Source organism: Leptosomus discolor, chromosome 4, assembly GCF_034619465.1.
Source record: "Leptosomus discolor isolate bLepDis1 chromosome 4, bLepDis1.hap2, whole genome shotgun sequence".
Taxonomy (NCBI): domain Eukaryota; kingdom Metazoa; phylum Chordata; class Aves; order Leptosomiformes; family Leptosomidae; genus Leptosomus; species Leptosomus discolor.
Genome location: NC_141394.1, coordinates 24,966,855 through 24,989,059, shown reverse-complemented (window position 1 = coordinate 24,989,059; position 22,205 = coordinate 24,966,855). Strand labels below are relative to the sequence as shown.

The 22,205-nt window shown below is 37.0% G+C and overlaps 1 protein-coding gene across 3 annotated transcripts in view; it reads left to right on the top strand.

The window, feature by feature from the left end:
- The window catches only part of SEC24B (SEC24 homolog B, COPII component), a 44,267-nt gene that overhangs the window by 1,662 nt on the left and 20,400 nt on the right, over positions 1-22,205 (top strand). For 2 of the 3 annotated variants that reach the window (XM_086463705.1, XM_086463704.1), the window contains exons 1-4: positions 4,067-4,756; positions 10,941-11,126; positions 20,124-20,204; positions 21,939-22,120. In XM_086463705.1, the coding sequence (XP_086319831.1) occupies positions 4,069-4,756; positions 10,941-11,126; positions 20,124-20,204; positions 21,939-22,120 (1,137 nt within the window). In that variant the 5' untranslated portion in view covers positions 4,067-4,068. Of the gene's footprint in view, positions 1-4,051; positions 4,757-10,940; positions 11,127-16,410; positions 16,516-20,123; positions 20,205-21,938; positions 22,121-22,205 lie in introns of those variants that run through there. The other variant, XM_086463703.1, reaches the window with a different exon arrangement.

Below are 22,205 nucleotides of genomic sequence, written 5' to 3'. Positions count from 1 at the left end.
TCTTGAATTTTTATTGTGTAACTTGCTAACTACTCAACTTTGGCTTCTGTGTTCCTTAAGATCTCTTACAGTGATGTGTATTTGATGGCTTGTAGGCAAGAACTCAGAATTTGTCATTTTGTGCCATTTAGCGTAGCATTCCAGAATTTCTAGATTAGTGCATCTGTTGTCTTTTAGTGCTAATCTTCTGAAGTTGTAACATAGGATCTGAGGGTTCTCTGTTTTAAATTGTAATAGGAGGGGGAGTAGAGGGGAATAGTAACAGAAAAAGACTGTACTGGAAATTTACATCCTGTCCAATAGAAACTAGATTTCACAAAGGTGACTGTTACTGCTTTTGAAATTTATTTTTATGTCAGTATAATGGAGTTTAAATGTGGGATACTTAAGTGAATACAACTAGTTCTGATTGGCTGAAAGAAAACACTAGTGAGTCCTTTCACGTGTTTAGAGTGCTCTGTGGTTTTAATTTCATAAAATGTGGATTTTTTTAGGTAAAACTTTGGAAGTTACTGGGATCAGATAAAAGAGGAGCTGTTTTTTTTTTCAGAAAGCAAGCAACCTGTTGCACGCACAGTGATATTAAAAAGGATGTTCAGATTTGGTTTTAATAAGTTTTGCCCAGTCCAATGACCAAGTCCATTTGACACTCTTGGAAACTTTAGTTTTAGTATAACTTAGGATGTGTTTTTTTTAAAAAAAAAGTCTTGTTTGTATTTTACTTTTTTTCTTCTCTCCTACAGTGCTCTCAGTTTGATCCTAATCTGAAAGTAGGTATTAAAAAAAATCCCTAAAAAAAAAAAAAAATCCCTTGTTTGGGGTGTTGTTAGTAAGTGTGGGGCTTTAAAATACAATTCTGAATAAAGTTGTGGAAGTTTGAAAAGCTTTTATTGTAGTAGGCTTACAGGTGTCTTTGTATCTAAGAAAATTACCTGTTTCCTAATTCAGCATAATGTTGCCTGTTAGATCAGTACTAAAAGAATGATGTGTTTTCCCAGTAGTGACGAAGGACTTCAGTGCTAACAATTTAATATATTGAAATGTAATGCTGAGAGGATAATTGTATTGAATCCCCATGGTTTTCCAGAAGATCGTTCTCTACAAGTGGTTTGTAAGATTACCGTTAGTATCTCTACTAGCATTTTTGGGACCATAATTTGCATTATTATGTTATCTAGCCTTGTTTTCAATCCCTCTCAGACTTCAGATCTTTTGAGTAGTTTCATTAATTAGATAAGGAGGTTAGAGGTCTGAAAGAGATGAAATCCTTGAATATTTTGCAAAAATGGGAAGCTGGGTGAATGAAGGAGCTGGATATTAATTCTGTGACAGAACTGCTGTGAGAGCTCAGCAGTGGTTTGATTTGCTGGGTCGCTTGCAGGCAGTTAACGGGACACAGTAGTGCTGGCCCCTGTCCATCCCGGCAGGGTCATGGGAGGGAGCTGTGGCAAGTCTTCTCTGGAGATGGGTGGAAGGATGTTAAAAGTTACAGAAAGCTAAGGGGTGTTCTGGGCTAGAAAGGAACTTGGTGTTGTTGAGTGAGTGGCAGATGGCTAAATGATTCAGGTGAGAGAATGCATGGACATAAAAACCAAACAAACATGACACTGACAAGCAAAGCTTTACTAATTGATGTAGTGGTATAGCCGTAGCACTGCTACTTTGTGGTTTTTTTTGTGGTAGCTTCTCCCCGTTAAAACATGATAAGGCTTTTGCGGTTCTGTGTAGTTATATATTAATTAGTCTATAGCACGAGAGGTTCACTGCTTTCATTATAAAGATGATGTTTTAGCAGTGCCCTTTCTGTGTGCAGCTAAAGTTTTCACCTCCTCTTGTGGAATTTTTTTTGAGAGATTTGTCAGGTGTTTTGGGAAGAAGATAGAGTACCCGAGACATCAGGACAGATTGTGCAATTAACCAGATTTCAAAATTACACTGAAGATGAACCCAGATTTCCAGTGTTGAAAACTGTCCAATTATCTAGTCATCATTAGTAGCTTCAGCTACTAATTGCAATACAAAAATTAAAAAATTACGTTCTGCTCACATTCTTTATAATGAAGTGGGCAAAAACCTGACTTCAGATAATGAAAATAATCTTTCATCTGTAATTATAAAATTTGCTTTTAAAGAACCAGGAATTTGGAATAAAAAAAAAATTTTTCAAATGTCTGGTGTATCTGTCTCAGTGAGGTCTTCATGGGATCTATACTCTTGTGTGCTCATGTATAGTTTTAAACTTATAGATGTTTCTACTTAAAAATGTGAATAAAGATGACTGAGGCATTCTTTATTCATGGTGTGTGTTTCTAAACCACAGCTAGATACTGCAAGACTTTGCAGTAGATTATTTGATATGCAACCTTTTATTTAGAAGTCAGGTGCTCCTAAACCAGTTCCTAAATTGTACCCACTCAGTTTATTCCACGTATTTTATTAGAACAAATGCAGAGACTCTTCAGAGAAAAGATCTTTTCTTGCCATCTTAAGTGACATAACTGCTTAAAGCAGTAAGCCTTGACAGACGTAAGTTATTGGTGTATTTTTGCGTTTGCTCTTTCAGACTTCAAAAAAGCAGGTTGAAAGTCTGCCAGAGTTCACGTAGCTGTTGATGACTTGCTAACTCAAAATTATTTTCCTATAAAGGAGAATAAACTGCAGAGCTCTGTGAAGCAGCTCCCAATTTTTCAAGAAAATAGTGATTCAGAAGCATAGTTAGATACTCTCCTCAAAACTCAGGATGTAATTTTTTTTTATGCTTTCTCCGAAAGTGCCTTTCTGTCTTGACCCAGCAGTTCAAATTACTGTTGTTCATTTTTTAGCTCCTTTCTCTTCTACTCAGCGTTCTGGGTTGTCAGTTATGAAGAGGCATTTTTCATTTTATCAGAAAGCAATTTTGGACAGAATGTTCCTTGCTTACAGGATTCTGTTAACAAATTCATTATTAAAATTGCCTTGCAAGTTAATCATAGAACATCTGGGTGTTACTTGGAGGACAGTGACTTTCAGAATTTCAAGACAAGAAGTAATACTTTAATTTTGTAATCATTGTAAGTATGAGGAGGGAAATCAACAATTCATTATTATCACAGCTGCTGTTTAATTTGCAAGTGGCCCAGTGCTGTGCTTGTGTTTCTGTTCATCAAGGGCTTGGAAATAACACCATAGTCATTTGGCGTGATGTAAGCAGTAGGGTGTGGTAATTTTAAGGAAGGAAGTTACCCAGGGAAAAATGCATTTGTGGTTTACTAGAAAATAAAAGTAGGGTTCAGGAGAGGAGGAAGAACTTTCAGATTTGCCATTGGAAAAAAAAAAAAAAAGCAGCTTGGACACATTTGGTCTCTAGCAAACAAGTACTTGTTTGACCCTTGCTGGGCCAGTTTGTAATTAACCTCTAATGTGTCCAAGCCAGTTGCAGTGACAGCAGAGACCAGTTTCTCAGATATCAACATCTCTTATACCTGATGTAAGTATCAGGCAGTAAACAGAAATTAATGCCTTGTCAGATACTCTATAGTTTCATAAAAAATCTCATAAAAGCATAATACAAAAGAACATAGAAGACAAAAATAACTGCCCCACAGCACTTTATCTTAGTCGCTGTATTGAGGATTTGTAAAGAAGAGTACCTGCGTTTTTATATATTGACATATTGGTTTGACTGCAGCTCTAAATTTTCCGTATTCAATTTCTTTAAGGAATACTGTTGTATTCAGACACTTGGAAACATCAGTTTGGTGCTTAATGGGGCTCACTGTTTGTTTAAAAGGTAGGCTTTTAAAATACTCTGATTACAAATGTGAGGCATACAGTCTTGGCATAATGGAAGCAATCCATTTTTCTGTTACTTCTCTGTGTGTTTGCAAATTACTTCGAATACTGTATTTTGCATGCATTATACTTGGTTTGTTCTCTTTCTGCTGATGGAAATTGACCTCAAAAACAGTGACAGAAAACGAGAAACCAGTTGTTTGATAGTTAAAGTGCAGAGTCCATTGGTCCTGCTAGCAGATGCACCTTTACTACAAGTGACTTCTTCTCTTTGTTTCAGGGCCGGCGCCCAGTCAGATGCAGTTCCCCTCTGGCTATGGCTCACATCCTTCAAACTATAGTGTGCCCTCAGGACACTATTCCCAAGTGCCCAATAAAGCTGCTGCTTCACATTTGGATAATCAATATAGAGCCAGTTACTATCCTACTTACTATCCAGCACCAGCACAAAATGTTATGACACCTTCTGTGGGTACCAATGTGTTGAATACACAGGAGTCACAGCAGCTGTACAACAAAACTCCTCCCCATACAGAGGGGTCAGCCGAAGGACCTGTTCAAGGAGCAATATCATCTGCATCCTACTTGCATACAAGTGCTCAGCCGTCCTATTCAGCATTTGGTAATCACTACAGCACTTCTGTCAGCTCTTCAGTGGCATCTCAGGGATTTCCCCTTAATTCTGGTCACTACAGCGTGCCCGTGGTTTCTAGTGCCATGCATCCTAATGTTCCCTATCCTCCTGTGGCTGCTGGCAGTGTGTACGGGCAGGGATTTACCTCTCAGAGCCTACCTGCTATTGGACAATTCAAAGAGACAAATACATTTTCTAGCCAGAGTATATCAGTACCTCATTCACTTCAACAGCATGTTCCCGTGGGATATAATACAACATTATCAACTATTTCATCTGCTCAGTCCATTCAAGACAACTTCTGCAGGAATCTCACTGGATCAGTTGCTAAAGTAAACCAAATAAATACAGGTATGGTATTATTTGAAGGACACTGAACTTCCAGATCTGGGAAACAGCAGAAATCATGTGGGTTTTGCATTTATACTTGTTCACTATGTGAAATTCTGTATCATAATTTTGAATCCTGTCCTTATTCATTCTTGAAGCTTTTGTCACTTGGTTATTACAGTCCTCACAACAGCAGCTAATCGTAACACTGACATGTTTCTATTGAGAGATGCAGAAAAAGACACTACTTGAGGGATAGTTTTAGTTTATTGGGGTGAGGTTTTTTATGTGAGTGGCCTTGGAAGGGGATTTTTCGTGCGGTTTTGAAGGAACGTGTAATTTCTGAAATGTGTGTATTAACCATAAAGATAATTTTTTCCTTTTTTGGCTAGACAATGGAGACATGAGCTAAGTTGATCTTGAAATTTTACCTGAGTGAGCACACATGCGCTCTTCAGAAAGTTCAGAAAAAGTGGAAACCTACATGGGTTTGGAGGCAATTGTGGGTTTTTAATTAATGTTTTTGATAAGCATTTACATGAGAGGCAATTTCGATGGGTTTAGCTGATTTTTGTAAGCAACAACTTGAGGTTTTTTAGTGCAGATGTAGCTATAGAGAATGAAGTTGTGAAGGCGCCAGTTGAGGGCAAGTACACTCGGTCCTTGCTAGTAGCTGCAGCTTCTGCTTTGTGGGAAAACTGAGTACAAGTTCACAGGGTAGGCAGTACTTGGTAGGAGGAATGGGAGAGAGTAGAGATGTGGGAGTACCTCTGCATTGAAACATCTTGCTTTCCCTCTGAGTGCAGTAGCGTGTGCAGGAAAATCCCAGTTTTCTTTCTGTACTGGTAATTTTCCGACTTTATGCAGTTTTGGCTTGCAAGCTGTGCAACACTAGTGATTTTCTTTTTGTGCTGAGACAGATATTAGAGAACTGTAGAATGTTTGGGTTTTTATGCCAAATATTTCCGATTATAGTTTTAACATTGGAATTGTTTTAAGAGTCCTTGGAGCTGAAGCACCTATGAAACAACATGGTTTTGATGATGGTAAAGCTTTACCTGGGCAGACCAGCTAAGCTTAAATCAAGCTCATCCAATCCATACCAAGGTTGAATTTAGTTTCAGTATTGCTTCCCCCTCGCCCAAGACTAGGATGTAGAGTGTCATCCTTCAGTGCGGTTTTCATACTTTGAATATTAGTAGATTTGAATTCTGTCTCTATGACATGCTCTGTGCAATTTTCTGTCATATTTCAAAACCATGAAACAAAATACTGTTTAAAAAAGAAAAATACAGAGCTCCTTCAAAAATTTCTGAAGTTAATGGCATTTCACAGTTGAGCATAAAAATTGGTTCTTTTGAGGACAAGGTTGAAAAGTCTGACCAAAATAATTCATTCTGTTCAGCTCAGAATCTACAGCTGGACTTGACAGAATGCAAGTATCACTCCAGAGTAAAAGATTTGCAGTAGTTGTATGAAAACAAGTTATTGTTTGTTCAGACTGTTTTATTTATGGAAATTTTTAATTTAAATGCCTGCTGATTTTATTTTCTTTGGAGGTGTCTTGAAATCTATGATTTGTTCATAACATATTTTATAAGGAACAGATGTTTTATATGTGAAACAATGGAGCTGACCAGACCATGAAGAGTGTTAGGAGCAATGGATAGTCTTATTTCTGAACCATTCAGGGCTGCTCTTAAGAGAGTGATTGAGTTAATACATGGCCTCAAGAAAAAGTGATGGTATTATGCTGGAATTTCAAAGAGCTGATGATAGAACTGGCTGTGGTGGCAGTGTGTAATAGGTATGCACTTTGCAGTTACGAAAATAAACACCAATTCACTGTTTGTTACCCTTGAGAAATATTGCAGTACTTGGTTTGTTTGCCAGACTTTGAGTGTAATTCCTTAAATCACGTTCAGACTCTTTCTGAGCTTGTAAAGCATGCTGAGATAAGCATGCCCTGTGCTTCCGTGCACAGTGGGCTGGATAGTGGAACTGATTTATCTGGATAATAACTTCTCTTCCCTCTGAATTGTGGTTCAGCCTCAGCACACAAATGATTCTGTATTTACTGACTGAGATGTTCTCAGATGGAGTCATTTTATATATAGTATTCTAATTTGTTTGTAGTCTTTGAAAAAGGAGTTTGATCTTGAAAATTATTTGCCAGTTCTTGTACATCCTTGGAAAGTGTCTGAGTACAACACACAAGGAATTTAATGAACTGATGAATGATTCGTAAGAAGGGTTTTTTCTGAATATTTCGTCCTCCCTGCTGTTCTCCAGGAAGGAAACGATGGAAAACAGTTGCAGTCTGTTCTGTGCATAGTTTTTAGCAAAAATTGCTTGAAAAAAATATTTAAGATATACTGGAATTCCTAAGTGAAATTCCTAATTCCTAATTTCTGTGACTGTTCCTGTAAAGAAACTTTGATACAGTATCCTACTATTAGTCAGCCAATAAGACAACGTGCTGTCGTTGCTGCTGTGCTGTGAAAGAACACCCCTTACAATCCTTAAATTATAAATAAGCAAATACTAGAAAGGCTGCCACTCGGGATACAACTGTCTTAATGTATTTTTCAGTAGCAGTTTTGTGCAGTCAGCAGACACTGAAAGCGCTCTGTGATGAAAATGAAACATTGTTTATGTAGAAGAATGCCATGATTTTAATAAAATCTCTGTTTAAACAGGACTTACTGAGGAAACAGGCTGGCATGAGCTTTTCAGAAGTATGGTGATTTCTGAATTGTTTTCTACTTAGATCAGAAAAGTTCCAAGCGTTGGACTTACAGTTGGATTTTTAAAGAAACCAATATGTGCAGGGCACCGGAAAGCCCTGAAAATGCTGAATCTGTTAAGGTCAAACCCTTGAGCTGCTCTGTCACATACTAAGGACATAGAACTACAACAAAATATTTTTCTAAAACTTTGGCAGCCACTCTCTGAAGTCACTAAAGTGTTTTCAGTGGAGCTTGCTGAGATTTTGCTAGAATAAATTTAAGAGGAGTCTTTTGCTGGAAGTTGACTCATTTGGATGAACACCAGCCATGAGAATAATTTTCTTTGTTTTAGGAAGTATAGATAAAATAGAATAGAAATATTTAATTTGAGATTTTTTCCGCTTGCTGGTTTAGACTAGTTTCGTCTAGCAAAAATGCCCTCCTCTGTTTTTAAATTCTGTGTTTCAGCAGAACAGTGTTGCTATAAATCTGTCCAGAAATGGTATTATGCTATGCAAACAACATACTTTGTATTATTTAGGCTTTTTGTCTTTCTAGGTCAGTAGCTTTCCTTAATGTTTTTCCAGCTTATTTCAGCTGAAGTTGGTGCACTCCAAGTTTTCTCAGTGCTTTCCAGTCAGTGTGGATATCAACCAGGATGCCCAAATTTTACTGGACTCCTCTCTGCCTCCCTGAGGAGAGGGAGGTAGAGAACTCCTTATGCAGGTACATAGTATGGGTTTCTTTGCTTCCTGGATCTGCTCTACGTCCTGTAATCACAGGCAGTCTGCTTGAACAGGAGACACTTTAATTTCTTTATCTCATGCACATACTTCCCCCCATGTCAGATCAGGATCTAAAGTCCTTGCTGCTGCAGTTCAATAGGAATGTAATATAGGTGTGGTTGGAAAAAGGGGGAGGTCTGCAGCCCAGATACAGAAAGCAGGGGAGATAGGATGCTGTTGAAAACGAAGTTGCAGGGAGGTGGTAAATCTCTCAGTAGAAATTGCATGTTGTGTTGGGAGGTGTGTCAGGCAGGAAATAAAGATTGCAGCTGTAGCAACTCAAAGGGGATGGTTCTTGCATCTCTTCTGAAAACCTGAGAAGACACTGGTAATACACCTTTTAACTACTATCTGTAGGTCTCAAGTTGGAAATTAGATAAAAACTTCAAGTGATAGTGTATAGGAAAAGCAATGAATTACACTGCTAATTTGCACTGCTCTGTGGGTTCTTTCTGTAACATGCCTTTTAGCTGTAGATCTTTATTGGTACATGGCTTTTGTAACCGAGTGGTATTCTTGGTCATTTATAGTGCAAGAGTTGGTTATGGTTGAAAGGCATGAGGGAGGGCTTAGTGCACATTGAAGGTGAGAGGAGTGGAAGGTGAAAAACAGAAAATGCTGTGTCAGTGAGATTGGGTTTTATATTTATTGCAGCCTGACAAAGCTCTTGGCTTCTCATGACGTTGGTGGTGTGGGGATGTTGTATGGCTTGATGGGGCTTGCCCTGCATAAGCTGATGGGAAACTTATACTGTAAACTGGTGTTCAGTCCAGCTTTGTCTTGAGCTAAAATATGCCATCCTAAATTCCTCAGTACTTATACAACAGGGTGCCATCTTCTTACTGGCCAGAGGAAAGAAAATTGATAGCAAAATTACCATAACTGTAGATTGTTCGTGATGATATAAAAATATATTACTAACAATGTATTTGTAAAGGTTAACTTTGTCCAAGTATTTCCTTTGGTCTGGGTTAATTATGACTTTCCAGAGTCACCAAACAAAGTTTAACATGTCATTTTGCAGGTTGGGTTTTTGTACAAAGACAAAACGACATTTTATTGTTCAGAGTTTAAAAACATTTGCTTACAGTACTTCTAAAGGATCCACGTAATTTTGAAGCATATTTTGGATGAGTTTTGTTTGAGAATAGATACTAGTAGTTAGCAGGAAGGCATTACATCTTCAGCTAATCTGGGTGTAAATTGGTTTTGGCTTTGAACATGTGACACTGTGACATTACAGCATTTAGCGTGCTGTACAGCAGTGCTTGATCCTGCAAGCATTGCTATAGTGACTTGAAGTGTGGAAAATACCATAACCCCATAAACAGCTCTTTCTGCTACAAAACTTGGGTAAGCACACTAACGTCACAAAGAACTTCCCTTGTCATCTTGCATATCTTGCTTGAGGAAGCTGTGTGGCCACCCTAACAAGAACATTTCTGCTGACAGGTGCTGATGCTTCTGTGGGGAGTCTACAAGACATAGTGTGTAGAAGCAGAGGTTGTAGCAAGTACATTTCAATAGAAAATGCTGTGTGTGTGTACTTTGGAGAGATACGTATTTTGATAACACTTGCAAAAAAGCCTATGTATGCTCAATGTTTTATTTGAATGCATAATAAATAAAAGTTCCATTAAGGTGGTGAAAATGTATGCTGTTAATTTTGACAGTAAATTAGAAAAACAGAAGGATCATTTTATGCTACCCCTTCTTCTTCCCCATCTAAAGGAAGCCTCAAATCTCCCTTGAAGTCCTTTCAAATATCCATTATTTAAGGAAAAATCAGGGACTGTATGAACTACAGTCCTATATGTGCAAAGAAAGCAAAATTAGTATTGCATGTGCATCCTCTGGTGAATCCTGGAACTAAGTACTGTACAAATACAAACAGTGAATTTTGTCTTGCTTGATTTCTGTGTTTGTTTACTGAGTAGTATTGGTCAAACCATTTGCTCTCTATTATTTTTAACAGCTTGGTCTGTCAGGTTTTTTAGAAAGAATCATAATATGATGGATTTTTTCAATTTATGAACAAAGAGCAACCCTCTTAAAAGCTAACTTAATTGAAGTTATATTGTCCTTATCTGATGGGAATTTCAACTGGACTGTATTAAATCTCTTAAAGCACTAATCTGACTTTTTAAGCAGATTATATGTAGTCCAGATGTTTAAAACACATCAGAAGTTCTGTGGAATACTCAGGGTTGATTGAAACAGATTGCTTGGAATAAGGGTCTCATAACTGAATACCAAAATTGCAAAGTCTAGCCCTGTGAGGGGGGCAGAACACTGGTCTGCTACACGGCTGGCTTTCAGATTTCCTGCCTGTAGGAGGAATGTTGAGGGGGAGCTGTCCCACATGTTCCCCTTATCTGGGAAGGGGAACCTGTGAAAGCACGAAGTTGTGGGGATGGATGAAAAATGGATCAATTTAGCTTCTGCTTAATCTTGATCACGCTTTCCTTTTTTGCAGTTAGTTATCAGAGCGATTTGTTCATTTTAATGAAGTCTTTAACATTATAGGTATTTAAAAAACAACCAGCTTTTCCATATATACTTGTTTGAAGGCATCTCTCTTTGAAGTACTGTATTGTTTTTGTAATTATTGTGAAATCAAATGTGATTGTTTGCATTGTGTAGTTGTCTGTGCAAATACAAAGTGTTCCTGCTTTCTGCTGTTGTTTTCAGGTGGCATTGATTCTTCACAGCCCGTGCACTCTGTGAGCCCAAGCGTTCCGTTTACCAAGCCTGGGGCTGGAACATCTGCTTCCTCTGCTGTAGTCTCGTCAGTAAGGACACCTGCTCCAAGCCTTTCTTCACAGCCACGATCTTCACCATCTGTTACACAGTCACCAGAGTTGGCCTTTCAGGAAGGTACTAAAAGGGAATGGGAAGTTACAGTACAGACTTCTGCCCTGTGCCACATGTGCACATGAGTGCTGGAAGCTTTATTGCCGCTCCTCTGCATTTGTCTGACAGGAGTACATCTCTTACATCTCATCAGGCTCCCTTAGTGTTCCTGTTTTGTACCACCTTGGGTCTAGCTTCTCTTAGCTCTTCTGTGTGATTTCCTTTTGCCTTATGTCATCTTTGGCTGGTTTGTCCTGTTGGCAATCTTACCTGTCTCTTCCTCCATAAGCCCTTCTTTTAGTTCGCTTATTCTTCTAAAAAGCTGCTGGCTATTTTAACTTCTTGGAAGAAGGTCTTAAAAGTAGCTTTTTTGATCAGTCTGTATTGAAAAATTAGCTGTAAAGTGGCAATTTGCGTTGGGAAACAGAGCAAGTTTGAGTATTAAATTAAAACTGATAGGATGATTTTCTTATTCCCTAGCTGTAAGCTCCCGTGGAAAGCTGCTTCAAGAATTCTTGTGGGAGAACAGAGGAGTTCTTGTATAAGCTACTTCCTATTCTGATGCTGGTAGCCTCTTGACAATCAGTTGGGTTTTGAGCCTTCTTCAGCCATGCTAATTCTGCCCTGATGTTTTGACTTGCCTCTTGATTGTTATGTGATTCTGTATCTAGTATTCCAAATCTAGTTTACTGCACCGATTTTATTTTTTTTTGGCTGTGTTCTCTTGGTAATTTCAGAATTTAAAATTCTTATGGAAAAGGAACTCTGTGTATGAGGTGGAAGTAGGCATTAATTTTATCGAGAACAGTGTGGTATGTCTAGTGTTCAAAATAATTCTCAGAAGCATGGTGTGTGACTCAGCATGTTTTTTGTTCTTAAATTTAAAAATCTTCAGACAAAAATGTCTAAATTTCCCTTTTCTCTCTATTTCCTTATTTTTCTGGTGGAGTGGAAAGAAATAACTTGTCTGTGAATCAGCTCTGTATGTCTTAGAGGCAAAAAGATAATTCTTCATTGCTATAAAGCCCTTTGTACAGTGTACCATTTTAAGGAAAATGATAAATCAGTTTTTGGAACTGTGCTTGGTTCTTGCACAGTTTTATAGTTGGTTTTGGTACCAAGTAGAATTCATACTGCAAGCGTGCTTCCTAGAGAAAAACTTGTTGCTTCATCTTTCAAAGAAATCACATAACCATGTTTCTCATGAGAAAAAGGATTTTGGCTGTTTAACTGAGCTTGCCCTGATGTCTGATACATATGTTCTTGCAGTGATCTCTGTGTAATGTGTGAACGCTTGGTATGTTAAATGTAAATCACTGCGGTCGCTGCTGAAGTCTTCACTAAATTCCGTATAAGTGAAGGTTAGTGCAACACGTAGCTGAATGAGCACACCTTAAAACCAACAATATGCCTGTTTCAGGAATATGAAGATAAGTCATCAGGAGTTTACACTGAACTAGTTGTATTTACAATAATATAATAAATCCATGTACATGTCATCACACACATGTTCTATGTTTAGACGATGTTTCTGTGAGCATTAGAAGACTTCAGACTCTTCATTTGAGGAGTGTGAAACACATGATGCTCTCTTGCACTGTCTTTTTATCAACAATTAAGTGATACAGCTTTATTTGTAGAAATTAACCTGCTGAAAAAGTAGAACACAGCTACTGAGTATTTGACTGGGTTGTTAGAATTCCAAGTGTGTTTCTTATGCAGAGTTTAAATGGACAGGTTTGGCTTTTTTCTTTATTAGAGTTGTCTACATGAAAGCATTTTGGAAAGCAGGTTTGAATTAATTTTTAAAGTGGATTTCATTGTTTTAATGTGTGAGCATTCCTATACAGAATTAAAATATTCTAATAGTTTACTTGGCTAAGTTCTAACAGGACAAAAAAAAAAAGTATTAAAGCGTATTTAATCTTACTTAAATATCTGTACAAATTTAATACAGATAAACTGATTTACTTGAAAACAGCATCCTAGAGATGAACTTTGAGAATGTTTGTCCTGTCTGGATATTATTTGTAGACTTCCTTAGGTTTTATGTTGATGAGAGAAGCTCATGAGTAAATGAAAATAACTTAAAGCAAAGAGTTTAAGAATGGAGGAGGGTTCATTTTGTAAGACTTACTATTTGTCATATTAAGATCTTAATGCAATAGTAAGTTTGTTGAAAATGTGAGGGTTATGGGTAGAGAGCCAGTTCAAGAACTCCAGAATATAGTTTATTTTTGCATTTGGTTATGTCACTTTCAATTTTGCTGGGGCCTCCTTTATTAGACTTAAGCCACAAAAAATGTGTGCTTTATGTTTTAAAGTCTTTCATGGTATGGGTGATTGTACTTAAGATACCTGAATGGTTTATTTCATAAGCAAATTAGTTCTTATCCCAGTTTATCCTTTTGTGTCCTCCCACCTACGTTTCTAGGTGTCTGTAAAATATAGTGGGATAAAGCCTTAGAGTGCAATGTTATTATATTATAGGTACACTGATATCAGGGTTTAGAAATTTCCAGTCAAAGAAATTTGTGACAATTTAAATCACATGGTTGCATTTTAAGCCAGACCTATGAAGTAATCTCACTCAAAATAAGTAATGATTTCAGAATCTGCTTTTTGCAGTTTTGAGAGTGGGAGATTTAACATTATTAGCAACTCTGTAAAAGATACTAAGCAGAAATGAGTTGTCACAACAGAAATCATGATTAGGCACATGACGGCACTGAGAACTGCTCTGTTCAGCCACCCATTTCTGCCCTTCAGTTGTATTCTCCCCTGTGCTGGCCTACTGGTGGGATTGCTGGGAGGTGAGCCAGAAGGGGAGGCTTCTCCACCTGGGGATGGCTTTTTAAACTAGGTTATTCTTCAGCCAGATCAGTTCTCAGATTGTTTTTGTGGCTGGACAGTTATGCTAGTGCAACACAGGAGTGTCCTCATGGCAGAAATTTGTAGTACTGCTGACAATAAAAATAAAAAATCCGTGCAAACTCGTAAGGCTGGTAGAGTCAAACCAGCTCTGCCTCCAGAGGATTCATGGTGACATAGTTGATGATTCCTAAACTTCTGTGTCATTAGTCTGTTTATTAATCTCTCTCTGTATTCTTTCTGAACATATACATCCTTTATATGTGTGACCAGTGACTGGAAAAGGGGGAGTTTTAGCAGTAGAAGTTCATTTGTTTTCAAAAAAAAACATGCAAAAAAACTCCAAAGCAGCATTAGTAGAATGGCTAATTCAGTCTTTTTCTCTCATCTCCGCATGTTTGTAATTTTTGCGTTGGCATGCGCTTTTCACTTAGGTTTACTTTCTTTCTTCTTCTGTCTGTGTACATGGAATTTGTTAGAGGTCAGTCTCTCAACTCTTACACTGTGTCTATCTTTTATTTTGGTGCTTTCTGTTACAGTGTGTCTCTTTGTCACCCTGACTTTTTTTCCCTTTTAGCTTACATGCGAATTATTTTGAGTTGTGTTTTCTCCTTCACAATAATGCAGTTGTTCTGTCTTATTCTTCAGTAGCTCTCCCAGGCCTGAGAAAAGACGGTCTCCTCGGCTGTAGTCTGGTTTTGCACAGGGAATGGTTTTCTTTTGTCCTCCTTATCAAATGCATCCAGTAGCCTTCCTAAAAGATGGGACTATGAATCACTTGAGTTAGTCCTATGTTTTAGCAGTGTAGAGAAACTGGACCATTGTACCTCCTCGGTTGCACTTGGGTTGATTTTGCCTACATCATTGTGACTGCTTGTGTTGTGGAGAAACTTGATTGGGATTGTGGGAGTATTAATGCAGTAGATGAAGTGGAATAATGTCAGTCTCTTCTTGCACTAACCTCTGTATGAAAGTTCTGTTTCCCAAGAATATTGTTAGACAGTTTTGCTCTGTTTTCTTTTTGTTTTGCTCTGTTTGAATAGATGCTCTTCACCTTGATTCTGTTTGTTGTTTTTTTTTTCTTAACTGAAGTGGAAGTCATCCTTTTGGATTCATTCGCTGATCCTTTTTAAAAAAAAAAAAAAGCCATGAAACTAACAGCATTTTTAGCCCATAGATTAAAGAAAATAAAAGCTGATAATAGTTGATTTGAGTTGTGGGTAGGGGGATTATTAATTATCATGATCATTTCAGATTATGCATAACATACAACACTTCTGTAGTGCTTTATAGTGTTAAAATAAAGAACAGTAAGGTGCCACAGTGCTTCTGCAGGGGAAAAAAAAAATCCCAAACACTCAAGAGTGCAAAATTTTGAAGAGTTCTGAAGAATTCTGAAACCAATTCATCGGATTGCTAAGAGAGAAACAGTGGTCACTTGCACTTATTTTAGGATGCCTCTGCCTGACTACAAGCATATTTAAAATCTTTGCTAACCCTGCCCTGTGACAAGAGAAACTTAAGATTTCTTGGCAGTGCTGAAATTGCATCAATGTTAAGTAATGTAGGAAATTAATTGTAAGCAATCACTGCGTGCTTTACTCTGTTTTAAAATGGTATGTATATGTGTTGCTTTTCTGTGTTGTTCACACATGTTTAGAGTAGATACTGTAAAAACTAACCAAACACGCACAAAAAATCCACTACCAAAGAACTTTAGTTTATGGTTTGGCAGTGATAGTGCTAACAGTCATTGCATTGTCATGAGACCTTAAAAGTGGATAGTATATTTAGGTGCTTAAATAGGAGTCTATGACCCTGAATTTAGGCACCAATTTAAAAATAAGACTAAACAAGTTTTTGGGGTTACCTAGTTTAAATTTCACTGAGTGTGTTGCTGAGGTATATGTTTGTACTCTCGCATGTTGCAGCAGCAGTATATTTCTTTAATTTCTGACAGTGTTCAGAATTCCAGTGTGAATTATTCCTGTCTTAAAAGGGGCAGGTGTGCCAAGTGGAAGTTTAATAGTAATGTGTTCATAACACAATTTGAATTTATCTGGGAAGGAACTCATTTATTACTGTATGTTAACTTATGAGAGTATTCCAGTGGACTAACAGATTTTAAATGCGTATCTAGAAAGTCTGTGTGTGTAACTTCCTGACATACACACATAAATATACAAAATTCCTCTTATCTTCTGTGTGCTACTAATACTTTGCTAAACTAGTCCACTAAAAACTGCTTCTACTGTACTACTCACATAGTCATCTATGAACTATAGTTCTGTAGTCTAGGGTTGTAGTTTTAACTTTTTGCATGTTGGGATTTTCTCTAGAATGGCTAATTTCTCTCACTTAATGCAATGATTTGTGACTTTCGTTTCTCATCTTTCCTGTCTGTCTGACTCTTATGTTTGTGCTTTCCACTTCACAGGCATGCAGTATGGTGGATATGTTAATAATCAAGCTAGCTCTGCACCAGCTCCCTTGTCATCAAGTTCAGATGATGAGGAAGAGGATGAGGAGGATGAGGAAGCAGGTTGGCTTTAGCTTTACACCAGTATCTTGTTCTCTTCCTACTCAAGTTTTGTTCCGTATTTCCATCCCTTGAAACTTTTTTTTTCCTTTAACACAGAAAGTCACTCTGGCTCATTATTTATCAAGTTAACTAGAAGTTTCCCAGCTGTTACTAGTATAGTAAACAAAACGGAGTTCAGTAGTGGTCAGCAAATGGTCTATTTTTTTGGTCATATTAATATCAGATATTTTATGTATTTAACACAGTAATATTCACAACTTTTGCAAGACTCCCATGTTTTTAGTATTTTGATTTGCTGTAGGTTTTAAACTCTTAACTGAAGATAAGTAGCTCTAGAACTTACACTGATAATTGCTTACGTTAAGCAACTAGATGCCATTTGTGTCATTACATTCAACAGTGTTTACCTTGTTTCTCATTTTATGTGTAGGAAATTCTTACAATTAAGGTAGTAAAGCAAGTACTGAAAGGTAGCAAGTGTGCTTTTTAAGACAATAAATTAATCTGTGCTGCTTTTTTCATCCTTCTAAGGTACGCCTCTATGGTCAGGCACACAGGTTCAGTTTTAACCTCTTGCTTTGTAGGGAACTTTAAAAGTTTTTTTATTTTTTTTTAAGAAGCAGTTTGTCCTGATCGATTGAAAGGTTACATTCTTGGTTGCAAGGATTCTGCCTGTATTTTGTCGGAATGACCTGGTTTTGTGAGTTTGATGTTTCTCACCACCTTAGTTTCTTGGATGGTAACTTTTTTTTCTTTCAACTTAAAGAAAAGTCTTCGCAATCTGTATATGAGTGGTAACAGTGTAAAAAGCTTTTTGAGATTAAATGTTAGACTTGTACCCTTGTTGATGGATGGAAGTAATAGCACATACTTCGCTGATATACTACTCCCATTTGTGTGTGCTGGCGTTAAGTATTTGAGATGGTAAACTTTTGTAACTATTCCTTTGAGCTTATAATTCGTGTTGTAACTAGGCAGAAAAAAAAATCAGTGTCATATAATTCTGAGTTTTATTAAAATAATTAAATTGTAAAACTAGAATACTGTGAAAATAGCTTAGTGCACGCTTAATGATACCATGAGGAATGGAGCAAAACAATGATGACATCCAGGCCATAACTAAGAACCGTGTGATGGGTTCATGTTATCGATTTGAATAATACTGATTCAGCTGTTACATTGAATTGTTGGTGGAACATTAGAAGAAAATAGTTGCTGTTGTTTTTCCAAGGAGGAAAGCATTTTCAGCCAAAGACACTTGTCATTGTTCCAGGCAGAGAAGGACCACCCATTTGGAGGTGTGATAGTGTCAATGAGTGATATAATTACCCCCACCCCTAGTGGAACACAAGTATTAGGATACTTTGCATATCCAGTGTAACTCCTGCTATTTCAGATTATTCGTTCAGTTTCTTTACTTTCTTACCCTTTGTGTGATAATACATTTGATCTTTTAGCAGACTTGAGTATTAGTATTAACTTATGCATAGTAACTTTTGAATAACTCTCCTTTTAAAATCTACAGATACTTTCTAATTTTAGATACTTTTTTTTTCCTAATGCTATGAGTCTAATTAGACTCTACCACCTAGAAAACAATTCCACTTTGGGATATAAAGTTTACTTTAGCTGTTGTAATGCAGCTGCTGCCTGCTTTCTAAAGAGTAGGCTGAAAGAGCCAGGAGAGCATTTTCTTTTTTTTTTTTTTTTAATTGCAGGGCTACCTGCTGAATTTTCTGCAAATAATTATCTTTGCCTAATCCCAGTCCAAGGTTTTTGGCAAAGCATGTGTCAGATTTTTATTTCTATCGATTGCAACCTTTGTCTCCTTACTTTGTTCACTGAACCTACCAGAGACAAAGTTTTCATACTCCCTCCCATGTTTCTCTCTAAAGTTCTCTACGTTGCTAAAGCCTTTGAGCTATCATTGTATTTAAATTTTTCTTATGTAGAAGAGTGAAAGAGCACACAGGTTCAATACCTAGGCCACCTGATTAATAAGCCTGTTTTATGCCCTGTCACTGGGAGTTAATGTAAATCCTAAACAGGTTCTATAGACAGCTTTCTAGCTCAGCCTGTGCTGGTGGTTTTATGAAAAACAGGTGTTGGACATCTGGTTGCTTGTGTTTGTGTAGCTTCTCAATTTTTTTTGGTCACTCTTACTAGTTAGATCTTTAACCAAAGAGTTCTTGAAAACTCTGAAAGCAAAAGTTACATTGGTAAGATAATTACTTAACTGTAAAAGCATGTTGTAAGTATTACTTTTGTCTAAGCAGTGTCTTCTAATATTATTTTGTTTATAAAACATTTTTTTTTCTGTCTTCCTAATATGTTCTTTGGTCTAGTGCTTATTATGCTAAAGTAAACTTTGACAACTGTTATAGCTTAATTTAAGGATAGAAAAACTATTGTTTAATTTTGTGGAAATTCTTGTGCTTTTTATTGACAGAGAATCTGTGAGATTTCCATGACATGTGAGTAGCTTAGAGTTTGAAGGTACTTTTGGTCTGCAGGAAGCTATGCAACTCACTGGTTTTGAGTCAACTATTTGTTTTCAAGTGGAGAGCAGAACAGGGCACATTGTAATTCTTGTAGGCGTTGGGATTCTGACAGTTCTCAAGAATATATTACGAAATTTGAAAGTTCTGTATAAGCAGAGACCTTAAGTGAAAGGTATGGCATATTCAATAATGGGATTCACTTTCTTATTTTAAGTTAGGCACACCTTGTTTCAAAATATCTCAGATTATACTTTCCGTCTAGAACTTCTCTGTATGTCAGAAATGATGCATAGATTTTTTGTATTAGTGGTAGTAGTACTACGAAGTTGCATTATTTTTACTTGTAGCATTTTTAAAATATATTCTTTCATATGTTTGTCTAACTGGTTTCACTTTCCTAGCAGAGCTTGAGAAGTACATAATATTTCTTATTTGTAACTCAGTGTATCGTTAATATCTTCCTAGTGAAAAGAGCAAACTCGTTTTATATGGAATTATGTTAGACAGATATAATTTTATGAATACAGTTTCCTGTGGGGAAAAACTGTAGAGAGTGACATGGTGATTAAATTGGAAAGCCTGAACTAGTGTCTTGTATGTTGACAACTGTGCTTATATCCTCTCGGTGTTTTTTTGAAATGCAGAGCTAACTTCTGGTGGGGATGGTGCATAATCACTCTGAAGATGATGGGATTCTGTTGTTTGCAGTTGTGAAGGAAGTCGTGATACAGACTATTTTTAAAATGTCGTACGTGGCTTCAGTTGATGTAATCTAGAAAGAACTTTTAGTTTAATAGAAAAATATTTTTGATTTCAAGAAACTACTTTTTTTCATTGTTCTTGTCCTTTTCCCATTGATCTCTCTTGCTATTTGTTGGGCATGTGCTTGTTTGTTTGTTTTTTAATATCATGTTGATTATCTCTTTCTCTCCCTCCTCTTTGCAGTGGTAATAGCTTTCAAGTCTTAGGGCTGAAGTGGTGGTTTTTTCCCCAGGATCTTTCTTGACAGTCTCTTACCAAAGTTTTTAGAAAAAATTCTTGGTCTTTTATTTCTCAAAAATCTGTCATTCCCGAGGCACCTAACTTTAAATTATTTTCTTCCTCCAGCAATTGATAGTTCTTCTACTACAAGCAGTGCATCTCCTGTTCTGAACAATTATGATGCCCTGGAAGGAGGTGGCTATCCAGGTAAGCAGTTTATCATGTATTAATTCTGAATTGTTTGTTTAAAGACTTAAATGTTTACTGTTTATGACTTTTTTTTAATTGATTTCTGTTGTTTATTGTTAATTAACAAGTCAGTGAAAGGAAATGCTTATGAAAGGAATGGGGACAATCATCAGAGACAGCATAGCTCGCTTTTTTAATCAGTTTTCACTGTTTTAACACTGAAGTTGGGGTAACCATTTAATAAAACTTCCCTGTGTCGTAAGTCATACTTTCCATTGTAACATTGAAGATAGTGCTGAAAGTATGCTCTGTGTGAAAGCAGGCACCTCTCTCTAGGTTATATTCTGTGCCTGATTGTGTTGACATTAGTAGTTGAAAATAGTTGACACACCACTGAAGTTTGAGACACCAACGATATCAACTTGCAGAGATGCTTGGATCAGGTTATTTTCTTTTCTTTTTCTTCATTTAAAGAAATTGGCTGCTATTTTGCGCTTTTTTTTAATCTAAAATATCCAGTGTCAGGTTTCTTCTAAATGAATCTACTTGCAGACTACCTCAGTCTTGAAATCTGTAGAGCTGTCATAGTGAGAGCAAGTGGAAAAAATGCTGTTCAATGTAGGTATCTTAGCCAATATTTTAAATGATAATTGGATTAATTTGAGGGCCTCCCCCTTTGGCTCTTTTGCATTGCTCTGTCCTCTGAGAATGTCACAGTAGTTTGCTTAGTTTGATGGGTTCCTGTGTAAAGTGAAATCTCTGTCAAGTAAAAAGCCGGTATTGATGTCCTCATAGGGTCTAGCTCATGCGGTAAGGGTAGCAGAGGCATGGCTGCAAGGTTATGAATTCTGATTTCTCAGCTGCTAACTAACCATCTTGGTTCTGCTGAAGGCATATTCTAAAAATAACTTGTTCATTCTGTTTTTCTTAGAGTGACAGGATCAACTTTCAATTTCTTTAATCTGTTGATATTTTTATTTTATTTTTTTTTTTCTCCTGGAGTGCTCATGCCAAATGCTTCTTGGCAGTTCGTTTCTTGAGTGATTAGTTTCTTCGCCTGCCACTTTTTCTGCTGGATTTTACCAAGCTTAAATTCCTCTGAAACTTAGCTCACATTTGTAGACATGTCTAAAGGGTAGTTTCATCTCTTTAAAACTGTTAGGTTTTCTGTGAATTTAGGTCTATGTGTCACTTTCAATTTGGGCTTTAAAAATAGTGGGACTAAACTGCGCTGCCGGGATATACAGCAGAGACTTGCATTACTTCCAGAAAAGGTCTGTGTCTATATTCAGAGAACAGTTCTGTTGCCTTAGCCTTATGTTTTAACAGTATTCGTAAGTGATAGAGGAGAGACTAAGCACAAATGGTCTCTTTTGTGGTTTATATCAAATGCAAATTTTAGAATAAAGTGTGGTTCTAAGGGGGTGGGGGTTTTTGTGGTAGGTTTTTTTTTTTCCTTTACTCAGTTTAAATGCTTTTTTAAGTTGCCTTTTTTTTTTTTTGGTAAAATAGCATTTTGTTAGAAGTTGCATGAGTCTGTGGTCATCTTCCCATTTATACCCCCTTTATCAGCATAGTTGCAGTCGTCTTCCTTGCTAATTTATTTGGTCAGTGCAGATAAACGACTTCATGGATAATGCAAAAACTTATAAATGGAAGTGTTGTTTATTAAGCATTTAGGAGTTTACATTTAAATTAAGAAATAAATAGTAAGTATATTCAATACGTGTTGGATTTCTTTTCTCCTTCCAGAGACACGTTCTGTGACCAGCAGCCCAGTTCCTGCTCCATCAGTCCCCCAAACATCAAAAGCTTCTAAGCCCTTTGGTTATGGATATCCAACACTGCAGCCTGGCTACCAAAATGCGGCGCCACCTACTCCTGTGCAGCCCAGTAATCCGGGACATCATGCTGGGTTTCAGCACTACCCACAGGTTTGTATTTTTAATTTGAGTTACTTCATGAAGTAACTTTGGGAGAAGTCTTTTCTGCATGATATTTCTTTTTTACATATTTTTG